General features: G+C 41.5%; 2 protein-coding genes across 7 annotated transcripts in view; both read left to right on the top strand.

Annotated features, from left to right (window-relative positions):
* LOC105463551 (phosphoribosylaminoimidazole carboxylase and phosphoribosylaminoimidazolesuccinocarboxamide synthase) overlaps positions 1–13,689 on the top strand; it is a 52,254-nt gene extending 38,565 nt beyond the window's left edge. For 4 of the 6 annotated variants that reach the window (XM_011710727.3, XM_071093405.1, XM_071093407.1 and 1 more), the window contains 6 exons: positions 653–832; positions 930–1,043; positions 2,824–2,907; positions 4,216–4,396; positions 5,963–6,121; positions 11,719–13,689. In XM_011710727.3, coding sequence (XP_011709029.2) covers positions 653–832; positions 930–1,043; positions 2,824–2,907; positions 4,216–4,396; positions 5,963–6,121; positions 11,719–11,882 — 882 coding nt within the window. In that variant the 3' untranslated portion in view covers positions 11,883–13,689. The remainder of the gene's footprint in view (positions 1–652; positions 833–929; positions 1,044–2,823; positions 2,908–4,215; positions 4,397–5,962; positions 6,122–11,718) is intronic. The other 2 variants (XR_011621195.1, XM_071093406.1) reach the window with 2 other exon arrangements.
* Positions 13,690–19,891: 6,202 nt separating this feature from the next.
* LOC105463553 (signal recognition particle 72) overlaps positions 19,892–21,569 on the top strand; it is a 35,511-nt gene continuing 33,833 nt past the window's right edge. The window contains exon 1 of the mRNA XM_011710731.3: positions 19,892–20,029. Coding sequence (XP_011709033.1) covers positions 19,921–20,029 — 109 coding nt within the window. The 5' untranslated portion in view covers positions 19,892–19,920. The remainder of the gene's footprint in view (positions 20,030–21,569) is intronic.

The following is a 21,569-nucleotide window of genomic DNA, read 5'->3' on the forward strand; positions in this document are numbered from 1 at the left end:
AGACAAATTAAGAGTAATAGTTTTTTCTGCTTGCAGGAGCTAACTAGGAAAAAAAGAACAAAGGAGTAATAATTGCTTTGAATTAAGGAGTATCGTAAATTAAAAATTTCTTTAGATGTCTCATTTTGTTGCCTAGGCTGCTCTTGAACTCCTAGGCTCAAGCAATCCTCCTGCCTCAGCCTCCTAAATTACTAGGACTGCAGTGTGAGCCACTGCACCTGGCTCAAAATTTCTTTCTTTTCTTTTCTTTTTTTTTTTTTTGAGACGGAATCTCCCTCTGTGCCTAGGCTGGAGTGCAGTGGCGCCCTCTCAGCTCACTGCAACCTCTGCCTCCCGGGTTTAAATGATTCTCCTGCCTTAGCCTCCTGAGTAGCTGGGATTACGGTGTGCACCACCACACCCAGCTAATTTTTTGTATTTTTAGTAGACGGGGTTTCACCATGTTGGCCGGGCTGGTCTCGAACTCCTGACCTTGTGATCCGCCCACCTCAGCCCCCGCAAAGCACTGGGATTACAGGCGTGAGCTACCATGCCCAGCCGTGGCTGAAAATTTCTAAGGAGTTCATGCTCAAGGTGAAAAGGATGTTGGTTTTTCTGAAAAGTTTAAAAATTTTAGATTTAAGTTAATTGTACTACTATACTTTATTCACAGGATGATGCCAATAATGACCCACAGTGGTCTGAGGAACAGCTGATTGCTGCAAAACTTTGCTTCGCTGGACTTGTTATAGGCCAAACTGAAGTGGATATCATGAGTCATGCTACACAGGCTATATTTGAAATACTGGAGAAATCCTGGTTGCCCCAGAATTGTACACTGGTTGATATGAAGGTACAGATAAAACAATGGGATTTGAAAGTAAAGGTTAGAGTTGAGAGATGCTTTCATAGAATAGTTTTTGAAAACTTTGTTGACATGCTGTTTCCAGATTGAATTTGGTGTTGATGTAACCACCAAAGAAATTGTTCTTGCTGATGTTATTGACAATGATTCCTGGAGACTCTGGCCATCAGGAGATCGAAGCCAACAGAAAGACAAACAGGTAGATAATGTGTCAGGTTTTTTATCCTTTTTGAGGTCAAGCTGAGATAGAGGAGAAAGGAGAGATGAGGGGAAAAAGCAAATTATTGTTCCTAATGATAGGAACCTGTTTTGTTGATTGCTGTTTATTTTTAAAGAGAAATATCTCCGGTATCTTAATATAAGAATAATAGGAATAATACTTTACATTTATAAAGCAAATTTCTCATCTGTTACCTTAATAACCTTCTCACAACAATAACAGCAAGTACTATCTTTGGCTAAATGAAAACTAAGGGTCTTAAGAGAATGGGTATCTTCACAATTACTAGAGTCGGGCAGATCTGGGACTCTATCCCAAGTCTCCTGGATATTACCAGGCTCCATTTCTGCTCCTATAAAAAACAGTAGACACTTCGCAAAAGAAGACATCTATGTAGCCAACAAACATGAAAAAAAGCTCATCATTAGTGATCATTAGAGAAATGCAAACCTAAACCTCAATGAGATACCATCTCACACAAGTCAGAATGGCTGCTATTAAAAAGTCAGGAAACAACAGATGCTGGAGAGGCTGTGAAGAAATAGGAACACTTCTACACTGTTGGTGGGAATGCAAATTAGTTCAGCCATTGTGGAAGACAGTGCGGTGATTCCTCAAGGATCTAGAACCAGAAATACCATTTGACCCAGCAATCCCATTACTGGGTATACACCCAAAGGAATATAAATCATTCTACTGTAAAGACACGTGCACAGGAGCAGCACTGTTTATAATAGCAAAGACATGGAACCAACCTAAATGCCCATCAGTGATAGACTGGATAAAGAAAATGTGGTACATGCACACCATGGAATACTATGCAGCCATAAAAAAGAATGAGATTGGCCAGGCGCGGTGGCTCACCCCGGTAATCCCAGCACTCTGGGAGGCCAAGGTGGGTGGATCACAGGGTCAGGAGTTCAAGACCATCCTGCCTGGCCAAGATGGTGAAACCTTGTCTCTAAAAATAAAATAAAATAAGCCGGGCATGGTGGTGGGCACCTGTAATCCCAGCTACTCGGAAAGCTGAGGCAGAGAATTGTTTCAACCCAGGGGGGAGAGGTTGCAGTGAGACAAGATTGTGCCACTGCGCTCCAGCCTGGTTGATAGAGCGAACCTCTGTCTCACAAAAAAAAAAAAAGAAAAGAATGAGATCATGTCCTTTGCAGGGAAATGGATGAAGCTAGAAGCCATCATCCTCAGCAAACTAACACAGGAACGGAAAACGAAACACCACATATTCACGCTCATAAGTGGGAGTTGAACACTGAAAACACATGGACACAGGGAGGGGAACAACACACACCGGGGCCTCTTGCAGGATGGGGAACAACGGGAGGGAGAGCATTAGGACAAATACCTAACAGATATGGGGCTTAAAACCTAGATGACAGCTTGATGGTGCAGCAAACTACCATGGCACATGTATACCTATGTAACAAACCTGCACATTCTGCACATGTATTTAAAATAAAAAATAACCAAATTAGAGCAAGACCCTTTCTATACCTAATATATAAAAATTCTCAAGGCAGTTAATTGTAGTTGCTAGTACAGAAAACACTTAACCTTAAGAGAAAATAAAAGTATACTTTACTATGGAACTTTCTGTAGTTTAATTCAGGAAGTGATAAGATGCATTTTCAGAAGTATCCCTTGCTATACAAGCTCTTCATAATCCCTCCCCAAAACTCAGAAACCAGATAGTTTCAGGTAGCAAGACATACTTGTTTTCTAAACTTTCTATCTTATTTTCTAGTCTTATCGGGACCTCAAAGAAGTAACTCCTGAAGGGCTCCAAATGGTAAAGAAAAACTTTGAGTGGGTTGCAGAGAGAGTAGAGGTAAACCTTCTATAGTGAAACTGTACTGTATTATGTATTATGTGTTTTTCTTCTAAGAAAATCTTGTTTCAAAAGAAAAAAATGGGAGAGTATAGTGCTTTTCTCTTCAGTGACTTTGTTTTATTTAGTTTTTTTTGGAGACACAGTCTCGCCCTGTCACCCAGGCTGGAGTGCAGTGGTACGATCTCGGCTCACTGCAAGCTCCGCCTCCCAGGTTCATGCCATTCTCCTGGCTCAGCCTCCTGAGTAGCTGGGACTACAGGCGCCCGCCACCACGCCCAGCTAATTTTTTGTATTTTTAGTAGAGATGGGGTTTCACCATGTTAGCCAGGATGGTCTTGATCTCCTGACCTCGTGATCCGCCTGCCTCAGCCTCCCAAAGTGCTGGGATTACAGGCATGAGCCACCACGCCTGGCTTTTCAGTGACTTTGAAAGTGAGGAACACTTTTAGGAAATGTATCAGCTGGGCAATCCTTACTAGTATACTGGAACTCCCTGCTGTTAAGCTGGCCAATACACACCTCCCAGATCCTGTTGGGGAAATCTGAAATCTGTCTCCTCCCTACCCCGCAGGAGAAACCTTATATTTCCTACTCACCTCCACAGCTACTCAGAGTTCTATTAGCATGGGATGGCTGGAACTCTGTGTGGCTTTAAATGTTACTTTAAGTTTTATGGTATTACTCTAATTCTGGGAGTTGAATGGGGTTTGTGATTATGCAAGGGTCATAATCACATTTGAGAACATTATTCTCATAGGAATATATATATTTTGAGTTCCAAGCAATTAACTTACAAAGACTTAAAACATGACTTCTGATTTGGCTAATCAGAAGTATGCCTTGTAATCCCAAAATGCTGGGATTACAGGCGTGAGCCATCACTGCTGGCCACTAGGCTTTCTTAATACTCACCTCCAAAGAGCTTAAGGTACTCTAGGAGCTTAGAAAAGAAAAGCATCCATTAAACAAAGTGCACTGAAGGTCTTAGGATGAAATATTTTGTATTATAATTTCCTGAATATTAATTAAAAGATTTTGAGTATCTTTACTGTTTATTTTAAATAAACATAATTTGTCTCATAAAAATTGAATTCTTTAAGTCTTAATGATGAAGACCACTTTCCTTTATATATTGAGATTATTTTAAAAAATAAATGCTGTCTTTTTGTTCTGTTTGTCTCTGTCTTAAATTTGATCTGTTAAGAAAGAAAATATTGTGCCCAGATGTAATTTCACTACAAACCCTAGCTCATTTATTCATTTTTGTTTTTATGTTCTTTTCATATCCATGTATTTTTTCTTCAGTTGCTTTTGAAATCAGAAAGTCAGTGCAGGGTTGTAGTGTTGATGGGCTCTACTTCTGATCTTGGTCACTGTGAAAAAATCAAGAAGGCCTGTGGAAATTTTGGCATTCCATGTGAACTTCGAGTAACATCTGCGCATAAAGGACCAGATGAAACCCTGAGGATTAAAGCTGAGTATGAAGGTAAACCACAAGTAATATGGACATTTCAGGTATTTCTGATTTTGCTAAAAGAAATTACACACTTTAGACTAATAATGCTGAAAAAGAGCTTTGTCACTTTTCTAAGGGAAAAACACATGATATACTAGGCTTTCTTTTTTTCTTTTTTTTTTTGAGACGGCATCTCCCTTTGTCGCCCAAGCTGGAGTTGCAGTGGCGCCATCTCAGCTCACTGCAAGCTCCACCTCCCAGGTTCACGCCATTCTCCTGCCTCAGCCTCCTGAGTAGCTGGGACTACACGCGTCCGCCACCACGCCCGGCTAATTTTTTGTATTTTTAATAGAGACGGGGCTTCAAAGCCAGGATGGTCTTGATCTCCTGACCTCATGATCCACCCACCTTGGCCTCCCTAAGTGCTGGGATTACAGGCATGAGCCATCACGGCCGGCTACTAGGCTTTCTTTCTTAATGCTCACCTCCAAAGAGCTTAAGGTACTCTAGGAGCTTAGAAAAGAAAGGAGCAGGGAGAAAGAATTAAAAATGCAAGTATGAAAAGAAAACAAAGACTAGAATAATAAGAACCTCTGCCATCCTTATCTGGTAAGAAGGCCCTGGAGCATTGCTTCTAATAACGCTCCAATAGAAAATAGGCCCCCACAGTTACAGGAGGTGGGAGGTTGAAACAGCAGGTTCTCCTGCGAATCTTTAATTGCCACCCTTTCCTGGGAGGCAGTCAGATAGGAAATTAAGGAACAGTTTCAGAATACAGTACATAAAAAATAATGGTATAGCAGTGATCTAAAATAGTGGAGTCCTGGGTTTACAACCAAATGTTTCTCAACTAGAAAAAAAAGTTGATTATTTCATCTACAGGTCGTTGCTATGGAAGTGCAGTTACTAATTTGGGAAGAGTGGGAGGTTGGGGGAACTCAGACTCCTTTGATAGCTAATGAATTCTAGAACTCTTTTCAGAAAATTGCAAATACATATAATTTTGGATTCTAGGTTAGAAATCTCTGCTTTAGGAAACAAGCAAGGATAATTTATAAATTTATCAAAGAATGAATTGCTTAAGAGATTATGTTAAAAAAATATTTCAAAGGGCCTTAAAAATTTGGGGACACTATATCAATTAAACTTTCCTTCAACTCTTGCTTCAGGACGTGTCCCTAAACCCCTGGTCTATATTAACTGGTCTCCCTGCACCGGTTGACGGACCACCCAGTCAGGAAAGACACCTGTTCAGATGGTGTCATTCTTCACTTTGGCCAGCCTACGCAGCAATAGAAGAGGCCTATGAGCTATTCCCTCACTAACACCCTGCTATCCCCTTTATAATGTAGATCTCAAAAACAGCCAAACCTATTCCAGCTACTTTATTACTTGACATATAGTAAGTGGCAGAGTAACCTTATATCTTGAATATATGTGTAATAATAGTGTCTTTTATGTTTTTTCAGAGAAGACTATTCAAGGACCTCAAGTCATTAAAACATATAGGCCTTAAAACCCCCCCCCCCAAAAAAAACCCTGTCTTTAAACCTCTTTTGAATGTTTAGCATAATTATAAACTTGTTATTTCCCTAGGGGATGGCATTCCTACTGTATTTGTGGCAGTGGCAGGCAGAAGTAATGGTTTGGGACCAGTGATGTCTGGGAACACTGCATATCCAGTTATCAGCTGTCCTCCCCTCACACCAGACTGGGGAGCTCAGGATGTGTGGTCTTCTCTTCGACTGCCCAGTGGTAAGATACATTGAATTTTTAAAAACTGTTCATTACAAGCATTTAACAGATACAAAACAGTAGACAGAATAGCATAATAAAATCTCATGTACCCATGACGTAGCTTCAGCAATTAACATCTTGTGTCTACAGCCATCTCCTGCTGGATTATTTTAAAGCAGAACTTAGACGTTATAGTAATATATACTTAATTATACGTTTAAGTAATACGGGCTCTAGTTTTTAAATCATAATCATGATGTTGTTACAGAACAAAAGGGGCCCACTTCTGATGCATTAGAAACCGGTACTATCTAAGCCCCCAGGTTTTTGAGAAAGAAAGGCTTCCTCTTTCAAGTTGACCAATAAGGACACATGAGTCCAGCTCAAATCTGTCCCCCTGTGCTGGCTTTATGGCAGTAATCTTACTAGAAAAGGTTTAGGGGATAGATTCTGGGATTAGTAGGTGATTGGTGGAAGGAAAGGGGAGGTCTAGAAAGTCCTTGGGCATGTGCAGTTATCTCTTCGTGTTGTTTCATGGATCGTGTGTGTAAATTTGGGGGAGTTAGAATGAAATGTGGTGGACATTGGGCCTGTGACATCGGTCAGCTGGTTCTGTGCAGACTCTAGTTGGCCATATTGTTTAATCTACCATTCTGCAAACTCAAGAATTTCTGTTAGTTGTTGGTGTCTTTTAATTCCTGGGGACACAGTTTCAATACCATATTCACACCTCAGAAAGAGTAGTGGTAATTTCTTAAGATACAATTTTTAGTTGGTGTCCAAGTTTTCTAATTGTCTCATCTATTTGTTCAGATCCACCGCAGTCCTTATATTGCATTTAGTTGATAACCTCTTAATTTTTTTAATACATAACAATTCATCCTCCCTTCTTCCCTTTCATTTTTTCGATAGAATTTTCTACATTTTGGATTTGGCTTCTTACATTTCTAGGTGGTGGTAAACATGCTCTTCCATTCCCTATATTTTCTATAAACTGATGGTGAGATCTGTAATAAAATCAAGTTTGGATATTTTTTTCCCAAGAATTCATGGTATTGAGTTTTTTTTAAAGTAAATGTGATCATGTTACTTCTGTAGAGAGAATAAAATTTTATTCTTAAATATTGGGGATAAGGCTGGGTGCAGTGGCTCATGCCTGTCATCCCAGCACTTTGGGAGGCTGGGTCTCTTGAGGTCAGGAGTTCAACACTTGCCTGGCCAATATGGTGAAACCCCATCTCTACTAAAAATACAAAAATTACCTGGGCATGGTGGTGAGCACCTATAATCCCAGCTACTCAGAGGTTGAGGTAGGAGAATCACTTGAACCTGGGAGGCGGAGGTGAGTCAAGATTGCACCACTGGACTCCAAACTGGGCAACAGAGTGAGACGGTGGGGATAAAAGATAATAACATAAGGAAGTCCCCTTTTGGCTGATGGAACTGGATCACGTGTTGTGGTTTGTTCATCATAGACCAAGATATGATCTGACGTTCTGCAGTTTATGAGGGTCAATATTATTTCAGTAGGAGCAGATTTGCTTTATTACTGAAATCCCTAACTTTTGTCATAGCTGTATATATCCAGTCTTGATACATGTCAAGTATACTAAGTCCTTGAGCCCTCCAACCTGGTCCAGTGGACTGGCTTTTCTCTAGGCATCCTGTATTGCTGTTGTCTTAGGATCCCCCTTTACCATCATTTTAGAGACCCATTTTGCCTTTCTCTAGGCTTGGATCTCCCATGTTTTCACCTTACTTGGTTTATTTTTATTTTGTTGGAGTACATTCTTGAACTTAGGGGCAAAAGAATACAAAAGGTAAATTTTGATACCTTGTATATCTGAAATGTTTATATTGAAGCCCTATACTTATTATCAAATTAGAATCCTATGCTGATAATCATTTTGCCTTGGAATTTTGGGAGCATTATTATTCCACTGTCTCCAAGCATCCACAGTTGAGGACTCCATTGCTTTTCCACCAGTCTGATTCTAGGTTTCTCAGGAATTTTCTCTCTGGAAACTTTCAGGATCTTTTGTCTGTTTTGATTGTTCTTAAATTTTACACAGATGTGACGTGCCGAGTCTGTTTGCATTATGGACTTTCGGTGGGCTCTTTTAATCTGAAATTCTAATTTCTTAGTCCCCATTTTCCTTGAATTATTTAATTTTCTTACCCCTCCATATTCTCTCTTCTCTCATTTTTGAATTTATTCAAATTTGGGCTTCCCTTGATTTCTATTCTACTTGTTTGTCTTGTTGCTATACTCTCTGGAATATTTCCTCAATTTTACATTCCAGCCCTTGCGTTGAGTTTTTCTTTCTTTTTTCCTCCTTGAGATGGAGTCAGGCTCTGTTGCCCAGGCTGGAGTGCAATGGCACAACCTCGGCTTTACTGCAGCCTCCGTCTCCCAGGTTCAAGCAGTTCTGGTGCCTCAACCTCCCAAGTACCTGGGATTATAGGTGTGCACCACCACGCCCAGCTGATTTTTGTATTTTTAGCGGAGACATGGTTTCACCATGTTGGCCAGGCTGGTCTTGAACTCTTAACCTCAGGTGATCTGCCTGCCCTGGCCTCCCAAAGTGCTGAAGTTACAGGCGTGAGCCACTGTACCCGGCCTTCATTTTGGATACAGGTGTTTTTGTTTTTGTTTTTTGACACAGGATCTTGCTCTGTTGCCCAGGTGGGAGCGCAGTGGCGTGATCATATCTCACTGGACCCTTAAATTCCTAGGCTCATGTGATCCGCCCACCTCAGCCTCCCAAGTAGCTACGACTACAGGCCCACACCATCACACCTGGCTAATTTTTTTACTTTTTGTAGAGATGGGCACTTCGTATGTTGCCCAGGCTTGTCCTGAACTCCTGGGCTCAAGCAATCTTCCCACCTCAGCCTCCCAAAGTGTTGGGATTGGATAGGAACCACTGTCTCTGGTTTTTTTTACACGAAGTTTTCGTATTTCTTTTGGTTTTTGTTTTCTGGGCTTTTGTTGTTGTTGTCGTTTGTGTTTGTGTGTTTTTAAATTTCCAAGAGCTCTTTTTTGTTCTCTGGAGGAGAAGATTATAGTCTGTTGCATATAGTTACTTTCTTCAGCTGTCTGGTAATCCTTGGCTGTTTGCTTTTTTAAGAGTGGAGTACTATAAAAAACCAATTGGAAACTTCAAATGGGTGGTGTGTGTCAAAATTGGGCTTCACTGTGGGGTGTATCTGGTAGTGATTGTTCTTCAAATAACCCCTCACATTAATGTCTAGGTATTTTCTTAAGCGTTGACCAGAATTACTCAGAGAACAAAAGTGTCTGGTGTCCCCTGGTTCAAAGACACCTAGACTGTGAAGTCTGTTTTACCTTCAGAAAAATTAAAGGTCTGGCATGGTGGCTCATGCCTATAATCCCAACACTTTGGGAGGCAGAGATTGGTGGATTGCCTGAGCTCAGCCTAGGCAACCTGGCAACACCCCGTCTCTACCATAAATACAAAAATTAGCTAGGCATGGTAGCACACTCCTGTAGTCCCAGCTACTTGGGAAGCCAAGGTGGGAGGATCACTGGGGCCTGGGAAGTTGAGGCAGTAGTGAGCCGTGATGGCACCACTGTACTCCGGATGACAGAGCGAGACCCTGTCTCAGAAAAAAATAATGTTTAAAAAGAAAAAAAATTGCTACAGTGCTTTAAAGAGGCAGTTACTCGGGTAGATGGAGTGGAGAAGGAGATATGAGGGCCTAGCTGCTTTTTAGACTTCGAGTCAGTCATCTTATTAGTCCCTATTCCCTTCCAAAGGTATCTAGTGCCACTAATTTAGTCAGTCAACCTTTCGGGAAGTTCTGTAATGTCAATCATGTTGCTTCTTATCTTTCCCTCCTTTCAGTTTAGGATTAAGTTTTCTTTCTTTTTCTTTTTTCTTTTCTTTTCTTTTTTTTTAAGACAGAGTTTTGCTCTTGTTGCCCAGGCTGGAGTGCAATGGCGCAATCTCAGCTCACTGCAACCTCTGCCTCCCAGGTTCAAGCGATTCTCCTGCCTCAGCCTCCCAAGTAGCTGAGATCACAGGCATGCACCACCACGCCCAGCTAATTTTGATTACATTTTCTTGGTCTGCTAAGTTAGCTACTACTCTATTTGCCTTTCAATTGCCAAAATGTTACTGCTGTTATCTGGCCTTGTGTGTTCATGCCTATTTCCTTTATTCCCTTTGCTGTTTTTATAGGCTCTGAGAATTAAATTTTGTGCCTAAGCTATCTTTAACAAGATGTGACTATACAAATGTCTCAAGCTAAAAATCGGCAGCTACAAATAAAGCTGTAACCAAATTTATGCCAGAATTGTATAGATATCCATGGAGCTTACAAAAGGGGAGCATGATGAGCAAAAAATTGGCAATTTTTATAGTAGTGCCGTTTCAGGAGTGACAGATAATCTGGAAGACTTGTACATAATGATCACTAGAATCTTTTGAGGAGTAGTTTTACAGTAACCTGTGTAAAATCCTGAAGACTGCCCATATTTCTCATCTCTGATGTCATGCTCACTAGATAACTTTTTTTTTTTTTTTTTTTTTTTTTTTTACAATTTAAGCTATTCTTTTACCAGAAAGGGTGTCCTAGGCAGGAGACACAGGTTATTTCAACTATTAGAGTGGAGCACTCTACCCAGTGTGCTAACAATAATGGTTGACATTCTTGGAGCACATATTGTGTACCAGGCAATGCTCTAAGCACTTTATATTATTAACTCATTGAAGTGTCACATCAGGTAGCTACTAGTTACAATTCCCTTCTCACAGAAGAGGAGAATAAATTAACATGAAGTAACTTGACCAATACCACACAATAATGGGTGGAGCTCCATAAAATAATGTGTTAATACAAATTAGTAAATTGGCCTTGTGATTTGTATTTGACTCTGTTCTTGTTGCGGATAATGGTAGTCAAAGAGCCTGATGAATTCCAAGAATACTGGGAAGATGGAGCTTTTGGATATAGTCCCTGCTAGCAAACACTAGACATAATAGTACCACCTCAAGACACTCTGCCTGAGCAGACATGTGGCCCCTAGGATGTTACTTTCTTATTCTGGTGTCTTGGATCTTATTACTATTTATTTATAACTTGACATTTCCTAAAATTATTCTGTGGATTTGATTTTTTTTACTGCTTAAAAATGTTAAAATAGTTCAAATGTAGACAGAAAGATTAGTTAGAAAATTATCAAAACAACATAGCTCAAGTTTGTCTAAGAACAGGTACTTCTGGCCACTTACCTTGACCCTTATTTTACTTCAGTTGCTCTTCGCCAGGGATTGAAAGGGATAGTGTATGTGAACAGAACTTTCAAAAAGTTAAGTTTCTTTGTAAGTGATTTCTGTAAGAAGGGTGATAGATGATATATATAAAATGTCTCTTCATGGCAGGTAATACTGACTGCTTTTCCTCTTATAATCACTTTACCACTCCGGTATTAAAGACAGTTCTTCTAGAGATTCTACTTTAGATTAGAATAATGCAGTAGCTTTTTATTTTCTGGGGCAGGACTGCTCTGAGTATAAAATTTTTTGTGAGGTTGTATTTTCATTATTTATTGAGCTCAATTTTCTGTCTTTTCCTTTCTGAACCAATAGGTCTTGGCTGTTCAACCATACTTTCTCCAGAAGGATCAGCTCAATTTGCTGCTCAGATATTTGGATTAAACAACCATTTGGTATGGAGCAAACTGCGAGCAAGCATTTTGAACACATGGATTTCCTTGAAGCAGGCTGACAAGAAAATCAGAGAATGCCATTGAATTTTTTAGGGGAAAAACTACAAAGTTCTAATTTAGCTGAAGGAAAATCAAGCAAAATGAAAAGGTAATTTTAAATTAGAGAACACAAAATGTATTAGTGAATAAATGCTTTTCTAGATCCATATTAATAAATATGAACACCTAACCTCTCCTTTCTTAGGTTAGACACCAAGATATTTCAGCCAGCCTTTATCATTCCTCTTATTTTATCCTTTTTTCCTTAAGTATTGGTGGTCACTACTATTGAGTTTCTTCCTTAACACTGAATAATCTTAACTCCCTCAGCTAAAACTGGCATTACTGACTCCCAGCTATGTTTTTCCAGACTTGTATTTTCTTTTTTTTTCGAGACAGGGTCTTACTGTTGCCTAGGCTGGAGTGCAGTGGCGTGATCTCAGTTCACTGCTGCCTTCCCTCCTGGGCTCAAGCAGTTCTCCCACCTCAGCCTCTCGAGTAACAGAGATTATAATCTTGCAGCTCCATGCCGAGCTAATTCTATTTTTTGTAGAGATGGGGTCTCACTATGTCACCCAGGTTGGTCTTAAACTCCTGGACCCAAGTAATTCTCCTACCTCAGCCTCCCAAAATGCTAAGGTTACAGGCATGAGCCACTGTGCCTGGCTAGACTTATACTTTCAACTGTCCATTTCTCCCTGTACCTCCCATGGGCACTCCCATAAAAAACAGAATGCTCCCAACTTTATTCATCTTCCAAGCCTGAAACTCTTGGTATGCTCACTGCTGCCAAGTCAGAAGCTTGATTTCATCATTGATGTTTTTTTCACATTTCACATCTCACTCATCAAGTCATGTTGGTGTTAATTTCTAATTAACCCTTGAAATTACCGTCTTCTCATCCTCTGTACAAAAGCCTCAAGTGAGGGTCAAATTCAACATTATCCTGATCTAGACAGTCCCCATTCTCAATCCACCCTTTTCCAAGTTGATTGCCCAAGGACTTCTAACATAATAAACTCTTTAACTCTTTTGCACCACAGACTTCTTTGGAAATATATATGCTGTTGACCCTCTCTGTAGAAAACTGCACACATAAAACTTACCAACAGATGTCATTGGTTCTCGGGTTCTCCCGAAGCCTATCCATGGTTTATAGATTAAGAATTGACGAGGTAGCTGGGCGCAGTGGCTCACACCTATGATCACAGCACTTTGGGAGGCTGAAGCAAGCAGATCACTTGAGGTCAGGAGTTTGAGACCAGCCTGGCCAACATGGTGAAACCCTGTCTCTATTAAAAATACAAAAATTAGCCAGCCGTGATGGCGGGCACCTGTAATCTCAGCTACTCGGGAAGCTGAAGCATGAGAATTGCTTGAACCCGGGAGGCGGAGGTTGCAGTGAGCCTAGATCACGCCACTGCACTCCAACCTGGGCAACAGAGCAAGACTCCGTCTCAAAAGGGAAAAAAAAAATTGCTGATGTGACCCATGAAGGGAAGTCATTTTCCTCGTAATTTCTGGACTGCCACACATAGGTATCTTTAGTTCTTCGAAGGCCCACATTTTTATCATTTAAGACCTATTTGTTACTAAGTAGAGCTTTATCTTCAATGTCTCCATGAAGCCTTCTGTAACCACAGTGACTACAAGTAGTTCTTTCTCTATTGAATTGTAGGTCCAGAATAGAAGATGTCATTGTATACTTTACTTCCCTCACACTGTGTTACACTCTGATGTGCTATGCTTAGCTATCTGCCAGAGATTAGTAAATTATAAAACTCATGTGTACTACTTAAGTTTGTATCTTATGCTAGTTTATAAGAACAATTAAAAGGACTTAGAAGATTAACTTTGGTTTCATGGTCTCTGAAGTCACTGGCTGCTATTTCAGCTTGTTTACCCTTACCTAGCATTAAGACTGCATCTACTTCTGTGCAGTTTATGAAAATTTTTAAACATTCATTTAGACTGGTAGATAGGACTGACCATTATAAATTGTCATTATCAATTTTTTTCCCTTTTTTTTTTTTTTTTTTAAGAGCCAAATTCTCACTGTCTCCCAGGCTGGAGCACAGTGGCATGATTATAGCTCCCTGCAGCCTTGAACTCCTGGACTCAAGCTGCAGCCTCGAGTAGCTGGGTGCATGTGCCACCATGCCCAATTATGAATTTCATCATTAGTTTCTTAGTAGAGTCGACATGTCCTCAGTTGTAAGTTCATCAGTGTTAAATAGTTGAAGGTATTTCTACTGTTTTGTAAAAGTAACTTAAGCCTACCTGGTCTGCTATCTTTTGAGTATACTTTCCACGGACTTGTAGGTAAACATAAATAAAAAGAGAAAAATTATCCCAATAATACAGTTTTTAACCTTTTATCATAAAGACATGCTTAGAATTGCTGTTAAGCTTTCTGAGATTTAACCACTGAAACTAACTAAAAGACAAAACACAGGTAAAGCTTCATTCAGTATCCACTCACCCAATACTGGTTTGATTCTAGGGCCTAGGAAAGTAGGACTGAACAAAGCCCTCATCCACATGGAATTTATGTTTTAGAGGGGAAAACAAACCATAAAAAGATAAACAGTATAAAATCAGGAAAGGATAAATGCATATGAAGAATCAAAATGAGGACAGTGATGGGGATAAGAGGGGAAAGTTTTTGAGGAAAGCAGAGCAATGATGTAAAAGCAAGACACACAGAGATAGGGAAATAGCTTTCCATACTAAGGGAACAGGAAATAAAGTTGAGTTTTGCCTTGTGGACCTCCAAACATGAGAATTGCTGGAGCTCTGTGAACAAGGATGAGAGTGGAAGACAATATAAGAAAAGGCTAGATCACTTAGGGCCTATAGGCCACACTGAAGTGTGACAGGAAAACTACTCAGTTTGAGCAGAGGCCTGACATACTTTTGTGCCTCAATTTCATGAAGTGTGAAAATCGGACTAATACCACCTCATAAAGTTGTGAGAATTACATGAGTCAATATATGTAAGGCCCATCATGGCACACAAATGTGTTATGTAATATCTGTTGGGCAGACTGAAGAACAGTATGAGTGGAATTCATTCACCATAAAAATTGGAATTCTCTGGGCTTGGTAGCTCATGCCTGTAATCCCAGCACTTTGAGAGGCCGAGACAGGCGGATCACCTGAGAGATCAGGAGGTCGAGACCAGCCTGACCAACATGGGGAAACCCATCTCTACTAAAAAATAACAAAAACTAGCCGGGCATGGTGGCGCATTCGTGTAATCCCAGCTACTCAGGAGGCTGAGGCAGGAGAATCATTTGAACCTGGGAGGCAGAGGTTGTGGTGAGCAGAGATTGTGCCATTGCACTTCAGCCTGGGCAACAAGAGCAAAACTCTGTTTCAAAAAAAAAAAAGAAAAGAAAAGAAAGAAAATTACCTGGAATTCAATATTGCCATCAGCTGATTTAATTTCTAAAAATATGAAGAAAGGGGCAGTGTAATGTGCCACGGAGCATCCACAAACTGCCATTTCAGCCCAGCCAACCTTAGGAAGCCATTGAAAAGAGTTGTTTTTAATGGTGTTTTTACATCCAGCTTCCCACACCTCAAAATACTTGGGGTGGAACTGTTAATCTCACATTGCAGTACAATGAAAATAGTGGAATGGAAATCAAGTTATAAAATGGAGCTAAATATTTCTTCTGCTTGCCTCTGAGTGGACAAGATACCATAAGATACTGTACATGAGGTTGGGTGCGGTGGCTCATGCCTGTAATCCCAGCACTTTGGGAGGGTGAGGCGGGAAGATCACCTGAGGTCAGGAGTTCAAGACCAGCCTGACTGACATGGAGAAACCCCCTCTCTACTAAACACAAAATTAGCCAGGCATGGTGGTGCATGCCTGTAATCCCAGCTACTCGGGAGGCTGAGGCAGAATTGCTTGAACCCGGAAGGCAGAGGTGATGAGCTGAGATCAAGCCATTGCACTCCAGCCTGGGAAACAAGAGTGAAACTCCGTTGCCAAAAAAAAAAGATACTGTACACAGAAGCTTCTCAAATCATAAATGGCTAAATCCATTAATATAAAAATACATTATGGATACTGATGAGATGGCTAATTCTGTCAACTTGACTGGGCTAGGGATGCCTTGATAGCTGGTCAAACATTTCTAGGTGCGTCTGTGATGGTGTTTCTGGAAGAGACTAGCACTTGAATCAGTAGACTTGAGTAAAGAAGACTGCCTTCACCCATGTGGGTGGGCGTCATCTAATCCATTGAGGACCTAAATAGAACAAAAAGGGGGAGGAAGGGTGAACTGCTGGGACATCCATTTCGTGCCCCCAGACGTTGGTGCTCCTGGTCCTCAGGCCTTCAGACTAGGACTTACATTATTGCCTCACCTGATTCTCAAGCCTTTGGGTTTGGAACTACACTGGCTTTCCTGGGCCTTCAGTCTGCAGAAGGCAGACTGTGGGACTTCACCTCCATTTTGCAGAGCCAATTTCTCATAATCTCCACATATCCTATTGGTTCTGTGTTTTTTAGAGAACGAATACAGCCTACTATGTATATGTGAGGCTCTCGGAATACAAAGATGAACAAAATTAACCTTCTGCCCTCAATTAATGTTGGAGTCTCCAGAGGCAGACAATTTCGAAACACCATATTAAGTCTTAACATGGAATTAACAATATGGTATTGTGAATACACAGAAATAGGAAGGGCTCTCTGATCTCTAGAAAACAATTGTATACTGTGAATGAAATAATTCTCCACAGTCTATACTCAATCTCTCTTAGCTTTCCATAATTTTCTTCAGCAAACTTATTGCTACCATAGTACATATTTATTACCCATCTCTCCCAACTAGAAAATAAATTTTGTATTACACTGGGTTGTCTTCTTTGTTGTCAGTTGTATCCCAGCAATTGGTGTAATACATGGCACTGGCATATACAAGACATTTAAACACTTGTCAAATGAATAAAAGTGCAGATTCCAGGAGGTAGGGGGACACATAACTACACAGAAGTTAGAGATGACTAGCATGCAAGGGGGCTAGGAAATGAGTAAGGAGACCTATTTGAGTTGGGGAGGTGGCAAGCAGAGGCCAGATCACAAAAGCCCTTACTGCTAGTCTTTGTAGTTCGGATTTTATCAGGAGGGTAGGAAAGTGGCATCAGATACATGCTTTAGGAGATCAGTCTGGTGTTTTTCCCACCATCTGAAAACAGAAGATGCCATCTATGAGTGGGACCTCACCAGACAATCTTTCCATCCTTCACAATGTGAGATGTAAATTTGTTGTTTATTTAAAAAAACAAAACAAAACAAAAAAAAATGCCACTCTGGTTTGGAAGATTCCTGTTTCAAAAATGGCAGGTTAAGCCCCAAATTTATAGGCTGTTTGCCACAAAACTCCATTAAAATGACATAAGACATAGAAACAAGTCCACAGCAGCAGAATTCTGAGCATTTCTAAAAGCTACAAAATATATGGGATCAGAATGATATAGAAACCAAAATTACCAATTCTTATATAAAGTCAATGTTCTAAAAAGTAATACTAGTGCAGTGGCTCTTAACTTGGAGGGGATAGTGGATATAAACACCTTTGGAGAATACAGTGGAATCTACATTTTCTCAGAATAACAATACAACAAAATGTTGGTTGGGTATACCCAATTTTCTCACACAGCATTGTCATCTGGAGCTCCCATCCCCTTAAATCTAAACATAACTGGCTTGAAACCTTTGACAGTTCTAGTCAGTAAAAGTCTAAAGCTCTTCTCATGATTTTTACTAATTGACAAGAATTACACCCTCCAGCACCTACAGTTCAAGCCACCTTTCATGCTGTTTGCATTGTATATACTGCAAGGACCAGACAAAAATATGGCAGGGCACCATATGCCATATCAGGAGCTGGGCAGTTTCTGCCCTCAAGGAACTCACAGATTAGGTAAGGAATGTGAAGCAAAAAATGCCAACTGTGTGCCAGGCAGTATGCTAGATCCTAGGGATACTGCAGCGAGCAAGGTAAATATGGTTCCTTGGCCTCAGAATTACAGTCCATACAGAGTGAGATAACCCTTAATTGATTATCAGTGCTCAGAAGTAGACAGAATCTCCTATAAGTGGTCTCCCAACCTTTTTGGCACCAGGGACCGTTTTCAGGGAAGACAATCTTTCCACAGGAGTTGGACAGTTGGTTTCAGTATGATTCAAGCTCATTACATTTATCATTGGATTCTCATAAGGAGTGAGCAACCTAGATCCTTCACATTCCCAGTTCACAATAGGGTTTGAGCTTCTGTGAGAAGCTAATGCCACAGCTGATCTGACAAGAACTCAGGCCGTACTGCCCACTGGCCCACCAGTCACCTGCTGCTGTGCCGCCCGGTTCCTAACAGGCCACAGACCGGTACCAGGGTTGGGGACCCCGTTCTAAGAGGATGCAATCAATTAAGGGTTATCTCACTCTATATGGACTATAATTCTGAGGCCAAGGAACCATATTTACCTTGCTCACTGCAGTATCCCTAGGATCTAGCATATTGCCTGGCACATAGTTGGCATTTTTTGCTTCACAAGGTTGCCCAGTCTGCAAGATCAAATGTTTCCTCAAAGTAACTTTCAACGTAGAACCAGAAAGACTGAAAGACAAAAAAGTTAGCAAGGTCAGGCACAGTGGCTTAGGCCTGTAAATCCTGTACTTTGGGAGGCTGAGGAGGGCGGATCACTTGAGGTCAGGAATTTGAGACTAGCTTGGTTAGTCTCAAACCAACCCAAGCATAGTGAAACCCCATCTCTACTAAAAATACAAAACTTAACCAGGCACGGTGGCTCATGCCTATAGTCCCAAATCCTTGGGAGGCTGAGGCAAAAGAATCGCTTGAATCCAGGAGGTTGAGATGGCAGTGAGGTTCAGCCTGGGTCACAGAGCTAGACTACGTCTCAAAAAAAAAAAAAAAAAAAGAAGTTAGCTAGGTTCCTGAGGGACAGACGGAGTAGCAGAAGTTGTAAAAGTCATGACAAGATATGAGTCTGAAAAGCAGGCCATTCAATAAAATACAACATTCACATCAAGTGTATCTCTCACATCGTCTGGGTGTGGTGGCTCATGCCTGTAATCCCAGCACTTGGAGAGGCTGTGGTGGGAGGATTGCTTGAGCCCAGGAGTTCCAGACCAGCTTGGGCAACACAGCAAGATTCCCGTCTCTTAAAAAAAAAAAAAAAAAATGCTCACACCAAGCGTACCCAATAGATACCATTCCGTTCGTACACCTGAACACATCTTGATACTAAGGTCGTAAGCAAACCCTAATATTTTATATCTCTAGAACAAATATAGTATCCCTATTTCACAGTCGGGAAAAAAGACTCCCAGAAGCTAAGTAACTTGTTTATTGTCAGGCATCTAGTGAGTCGCAGAGCCAGGAACTGACCCCGGGCATTTTCACCCCACTACCCTTTCAGCTTATTGCCCACTGCTCCCGAACGGAGCGAAAATGACAGGCAGAGGGTTTCACCAAACCCTTTGTAATGGGAGATTCTTGCCTTCTTACCTTTCCTCACATTTGCTTCTCTGCCAGAATGTCCTCCCCTACTTTCCCCAGAACCCAAGTTCTCCTAATCATCTTTCAAGATCCCTTTCCCTCAACCACCGACAAGCCGTGCCTATTTCTCCTTCAAATGACTCCCTACGGCTTCTAGTTGGTAGTCTTTCATTTACCACCTCATAGTCCTTTTATTTATATCCCACAAATGATCGTCTGGGCCCGCACCGTGGGACCGGGACGCTGCCTCGACCATGGCGGTCTCCTGGAAACACGCTGCTTTGAGCCGAAACTGGTGACCGTTTCCCAACCCCGTCCGGGAGTCCGACGCCTCTTTCTCCAGGCCAACTTCAAGTGAGGTGCATCAACTCTATCCGTGCAAATTTCTTGCCACGAGAGCAGAAGATTACGGTCTCTGATGCTGCCTCAGAGTTGAAGACGCTCCCAACGCTTAGCAATCATCAACTTCCTCCTCCTCTTGGCAGCCTTAGAGATCCTCTTCCGGGGCAGAGGTCGCCCCGCCCCGCCCCTCGTCTCCTCCAAGATGGCGAGTAGCGGCAGTGGGGGGGTGTCAGTGCCTGCGCTGTGGAGTGAAGTGAACCGGTATGGCCAGAACGGCGACTTCACGCGCGCTCTCAAGACCGTCAATAAGAGTAAGTGTCGGGGTGGGCACTGGGGCGGGCCCAGGCCGGCGGGAGGATGCGGCCTGTTTCCGGCGCGCGAGACCACCTCGCGCGGGAGGCACGGGAAGGGGAGACCCCCGAAACCCCCCCGACCATTCTCCCGCCGGCTCGGGCCCGAACGTCCGGGAGACGCAGGTCTCACCCCTCGGCTTCACCAGGTCAGCCTGGGGTCCCTGGTTGCTTAGAGCCACGTGTACTTCCCTCTTTACCCCCCGCGGGAAGCGAGGGCAGGTTTTAAAGAGACCGCAGCTCTCGGAGCCCATTTCAAACTGTTTTCTTATTTGACTCCCTCTTTGCTGTTTTATTTCACAAATATTCCAAAGTGCCTCCTTTTCTTCTTCATCTTGAGCGCAGTGATCAGGACTGTATTACTGAGGGAGCTTGTTCTCTTTGGCCGCTAAAGGGGGAGGAACCTGCTTGGGACACGTAGTTTAGAAGCTGGTGCTGACCGGGTGGAAGCTGTACGTATTCTACTGGGCGAGAGGAAAGGGCTGGATCTGGATGTCAGGCCTGTCATTCCCACAGATGGGATCTCTTCATGTTATTAAGTTAGGAATTAAGTGTGTGGAAGCACCAACACTGGATAAATGTCGGAAGAAAAGTTTGGCCTGTTTTTTTTTTTTGCCTTGTAAGGGATAGTTTAGGGTTTTACTGCCTTTGTTGTGAGGTTTCATTCATCGGATCCTTTTGTTCTTTACTACATACCTGGAATGTGGCATGGCCATGCTACTTAATGTTCTCGGTGGTGCGCAGTTCTTCTCTAGTGAAGATACAGCCTGTGCATGTTATATTTGGAAATGTAATTACCAAGGCACGGCTTAGCTGTTCAGAGTAGTATTAACCTAAAAGGCGTGTCAGTAACATAGAAAGCTGTCTAAATAATTTTCAACACTCTAGTACTGGGTTAACGTGAAAAGTAGTGATTGTGCCCACAGTGCACTTTTGGTGATTTCAGACATTGAGGAGAATAGCTACGAATTAGAATTTATCCCTAAATTTGTTTGAATTAACTCTAGCCTTCCAAACAGTACTATGTACTTAGTAGCAGTGTAGTATTTTGCAGGAATTCTTTTAATCAGCAAAGGTTGTCAACTTGTTCACCAGTATGTTTTCTTAATTGGTAGAAATTCTTGTGATTCTTTGAGAATTGGACTTCTGTAGTTGCACAGGAACAAGAGTAACGATGATCCTGGTCATTTTAATACCGAACAGTTGTTAACATTGAAACTTGCCACCTGAGTTCTTCCTTATACTTTGGTCATCTTAGGTGAAAAGGGAAAATTTTAATGATTTTCGGAAACGTTGCCAGCAAGATAAATTGCCTTTGCATTATATTTTATAAAATTTTTCCGAAATATTCTCATTTTGTGTTTTCAGTAACCTTATTAAATAGGTAATGCTTTTCTAATCATTTTGTAGCTCAGAAAACTAAGATTTGACTGTTAAGCGATATACCCAAGACCTCAAGGCATTTAGTGGCAAGCTTGCACCAAACCTAGGTCATCTGCTT

Source organism: Macaca nemestrina, chromosome 3, assembly GCF_043159975.1.
Source record: "Macaca nemestrina isolate mMacNem1 chromosome 3, mMacNem.hap1, whole genome shotgun sequence".
Taxonomy (NCBI): Eukaryota; Metazoa; Chordata; class Mammalia; order Primates; family Cercopithecidae; genus Macaca; species Macaca nemestrina.